Here is a 4,652-nt window from a genome sequence, read left to right on the forward strand (position 1 = left end):
GCCATTCCTAATCAACGGTCGAGCTGAACGTTCTTTACGACCTTGAAAAAAAAACCCTGCCACCCAGGGTAATGTTATGCTACAATGTAGCATCAATCTTCTTTTGCTGCAGCGGTTAAGTCGAGCGAGTTGATAAACTACAGAACTTATAGGGAAAATGAGATTGGGCAAGGGTTCTGTGGAGAAATTTTTAGTGTTCGTGGATATTTTAACGAAAACACGATTTCTAGTTCAATTTTTTTTTGCAAACGTCTTCTTTAATTTGATGTTGCTGGAATCTGTTTGATTTACAAAATTGTTGTCTGTCAATCACAAAATAATAAAATTTAATTGAAAAACATGGCTGGAGAGGCCATCAACCGGCTAACTGTGATTGATAAACGAACTGGAGCTACTGACGAAAATGTCTTTTTCATGAATATTAACTTAAGTCTCATGTAAAATCTTCTTTCTTGAATTCAATAAAGATCAATTCATGAGAGCAATTTGTCCTTGTGATACTGAAATTTCATTGGCCATCTTGAGAGGACTTAGCTACTGACGGGATATCTTGGAGTGGCTAAGTACGTACAGTATCCGCTCTACCCATTTCGTCAATACTTGACGGCCGGAAATGGTTTAATGTCTACCTAAACCTAATTTCGAAACCTAATTTCGAATCAAAAGAGAAAGAGTATAATCCGAGACGTTTTTCAAAGTATACTCTGAAACTGTTAAAAATGCGTTTGTCGTAGTTACACTTGTTTGTCACTTAATTAAAGAAAAGTCTTAAATGTCTGTGCGGTTAACTTGGTAATAATCGCTTGATGATGACAGTACACTTGTGGTTCACAGCCCACTCCGTATGTGGTATTTTGGACTCTTAAAACCTTCAATTTTCAAGATTTCCCTTTGTTGCTCATTGGCTGGCTATTTCAATTATGTCTTTGTAAAAGGCAAATTTTAAATTGCATTGAGACCAAGAATGCTTTGCCCGCAGAGAATTAATATGTAAAGTAGTGGAGATGGATACATTGTCTGTTTACACGACCGACGGCAAATCATGTCTTCGATGGTCGCCTTTATTGAGGAATATGATAGTTTTTTCAAGAGACCATTCAGAGAAACGTTTCATCGCGAAAGCTTTTTTGTTTATCTGGTAGCTTAAGCGAAGGACGAGTGAAAGAAAGGTCTAATTTCGAACTGCCAAGTGAGCGGAACGTCTGAAGAATGAAAGCGGAACTGCGAGAAAGATTGACAGCTGTAATACTCGAAATCTCCCGCAGAAATCATTGATATTGAACTATACAAAGATCGACGGGATGTATGAAGATGCTCCAACCAAAACAGAGTATTTCGTGATATTTGCTGCTCAACACACTGTGGTTGAACACTGAAGTAGGTCGAATATTAGCAATTCGCGAACGAATCCTTCGATTGTAAAGCGGTCATACGTTTCCTCCAAGAGGACAGTGAGAGGAGGGCATTTTAAATGCGGCAACGGTTAAACACGGATTTTTCCACCCGCTGTAAAGGCATGTGGTTTCGCAGTGTGTTCAGGACGCTTTTTGCAGCAAAACGAAGAAGTATTTGACAGCTGTTTTTGGCCGGCTTTTCTTCATTTGCATAGTGTGTCGCACTTGACGGCATTCGCGGAGTTTCGGCCGTGTTAGAGCGCTGCAAACTAATTATTTATCTCGGTTCTTTTTGATTAATTCATCTTCATGGCTACATCGAAGAGATTTGTACTGTTAAGATATTTAACGGCTCGACCAAGGACAAAATGTTTATCTTTGGTTCTCGTTCTCATCATAATGTACGTCGTTTGCAGTTTCGTCTCGTTGCATATGCGTGGAACTCTGATCGTGAAGTTCCCCAGTAACGTTATTATGGACATTGCTGAAGATGACCCGCAGCCTGGGCTGACAAATATACTCTATCGAACACGGGCTAGCGCTGAAAGACACACCGATTATTGCCGGCTTCATGGACAAAGCGAAACTGATGCCGGTAAAAATGTCGCCTCAGTGGACATCGAGAGTCGCAATAAATTGTCGGTTGGTGGTTCCAGACTTGAGGGAAAAAACGCCAACCTGTCACATTCAATCTTACCGGGTCAGAGGGAAAAATATTTGTTCGTGTTTCGATATTATGAACAGCTAGGCAGGGCAACTAGTAATCTGTTAGCCTTGGCTTCACTAGCCAAGTATAAAAACCGCTATTTAGTAGTTCCTTTTGTGAACAATTCTCGGATGTGTGGGCTTCCCGGCGGTGTGAGCCACTTCTATCGTAAAGTCGAAAAACCGGGCCAAAGAAACTATGCACCAATGGATGAGTATTTTAATATGCAAGACTTTAATTTAAAACTTAATTCTCGCGGTTATAGTACTTTTCGATGTTTTCGCGACCTCGAATCCCACTGTGCTAGAAGATTCAATATCGTGTTGCATTTTTTATTTCAAGACGAAAGTTTTAAGAAGGATACGGCTTCGTGGTACAGAGTTAATGGTGACGAAGTTAGCGCATTGTACAAACAAGTTAAGGTACACGACGGATGGATAGACTGCCCTGGAATAAAACACTCTAGACTTAGCAAACAAATTGGTTTCAAAGTAAGCCGTTATGTCTGCGTTGATCCCGAGATTATAAAGTCAGCGAGAGAACTGGAAGAAAAGGTTCTTAAAGGAGCAAGATGTGTTGCGATTGTTCAGTGGCGAGGAAATGGTGATGAACGGGCACACTTTCCTTTGGACTCGACCATTTCGCAGTCTTTACGACCATCTGACCTCGAATTCAACGCACATCTGGTGCAAATTGCGCGGAACTTTGTGAAAAATACATTTGAGGGTAAATTTATAGGTATCCATATTCGTTCTGAAAGACACGTACAACGAAAAGGTGCCAACGTAACAAGAAGATGTTTCGAAAAGCTTGCAAGTCGTGTACAAGAATTGCGAAATGCGATTGAAGTTAACGAGATTTTTCTTGCCTCGGATTTGACAGATTACGGTTCCGACACCCTAAAAAATTTCGCTGCAGCAAGCGATCGTGGGTCCTTATCTCAGTTTTTGATGAAAGCTCTTAATCACCCAGCAACGTATGATCCTAAAGGAGTTCTTTACGATACTGGTTCTGTTGCCATTGTTGAAATGAACATTTTATCCATGGCAACAAGACTTTTTACGTTAGGCGGTGGAAATTTCCAAGAGTGGGCAATTGACTTGTTCTTAAAAGAACACAATAATGAGCGAAAAAGAATACATCGAATGTGCGAACTCCTTTGACATCCACTGAGTCAGTATGCGGGCACGGAGAAGGAACCGTACATGTTCAAGCGATGCTGGCCAACATCACTTTGAAACATCATGGCCTCAGAAACGGCTACGGCTGACGAACAGTAGATTGTTGACCACGCATGTAGACCCATGTACGCTCTATAGGTTAAGAATGTTAGACTCCCTTTCCAATCAAGAGTCTTCTCCTAGGAGAAATAGCAACTGGGTTGCCACGGCATATTCAGTGGGTCGCAGATTTTTGCGATCACACGAGACTTGACGTCTCGTTTAAGTCAAACGACGAACGGGCAAACTGTAGCGGGTTGCTGCTTGTTATATTTGCTTGAAAACTCTCATATTCTAAGTTGTCTACCTCTTTTCAGAAGAGACTCGAAAGCTTGCAATTAATGGGCGAAAATACAACAAGTTTCGTTGACTTTTGACAAGACGCAAATTTCGGCCCGTTTGTCGTTTGCGGCCGTAAACGTAATACTAAATCTCTCTATTATTAATTGCGTTTTCGTGGTCGGCCTGGATAACTTGTTAAGAATTCCATTTGAATTAAGCCACGACACTGAGATTGTTTCTTCAACGTAACCATTCTCGCAAAGGATGTTATTTTGTGACTTAAGATTGCTAGGAACCTTCCTAAAGAGAATCGAGTTCGCTAGCTGTTTTAAGTGGACCATCTCTGCAAAAATAAACCTGGCCCGGGTTGCTCGAAGCATGGTTAGTGCTAACCAGCGTTAAATGCCATGGAAACCTATAGGTTTTGATACCTCTTAACCAACGGTCAGCGCTAACCAGGCTTCGAGCAAGCGGCCCCTGGTCGTTTTGTGTCGTTTATCAAAACACTGAAAAAAACGCAAGTACAGCAAATACAGCAAATACAGCAAGTACAGCAAATATTATTATTATTAGGGCCGTTTATACGAGATAAAATAAGCTGCGGCTTACTCTGGCCGCGGCGTACATAATACACGAAAGGAATTATTTATACGAGTATAAACTCCCAGGCCAGGATAAGCAGCGGCTTGAGAAAGTCGTGAACTTAGATTTTGTACCATTTATACGGGGTGTTCGCGTCTTATGTAAGCCGCGGCCAGGGTAAGCCGCGGCTTATTTTCTCTCGTATAAACGGCCCTCAATAATGTCTTTGCCGTTGGCGTCGTTGTTTCTAATTTATTATTATTTTTCATTGGTTTAAAAGCGTTTTGGAAGCTGGAAGCAATCAACTGAATGATTTCTGGAACGCAAAATGCAGAAAAAGAGAGAATCGCCCATAGCAAATACTCTATTATTTATGTTCGTTTCAAATGTAAAATTTAGATGCACTTATCATCCAAATTCGTAAAATTAACAGCAAAAATTAATTTTGGACGACGTTCTCTATTTTTG

At 40.9% G+C, this 4,652-nt stretch overlaps 1 protein-coding gene across 1 annotated transcript in view; it reads left to right on the plus strand.

The window, feature by feature from the left end:
- Positions 1-856: 856 nt before the first annotated feature.
- The window catches only part of LOC138053452 (uncharacterized), a 4,408-nt gene continuing 612 nt past the window's right edge, over positions 857-4,652 (plus strand). Inside the window, exon 1 of the mRNA XM_068900085.1 lies at positions 857-4,652. This exon is cut by the window's right edge and continues 612 nt beyond it. Within this exon, the coding sequence (XP_068756186.1) occupies positions 1,704-3,263 (1,560 nt within the window). The 5' untranslated portion in view covers positions 857-1,703 and the 3' untranslated portion in view covers positions 3,264-4,652.

This window comes from Montipora capricornis, chromosome 1 (assembly GCF_036669925.1).
Source record: "Montipora capricornis isolate CH-2021 chromosome 1, ASM3666992v2, whole genome shotgun sequence".
In the NCBI taxonomy this organism is placed as follows: domain Eukaryota; kingdom Metazoa; phylum Cnidaria; class Anthozoa; order Scleractinia; family Acroporidae; genus Montipora; species Montipora capricornis.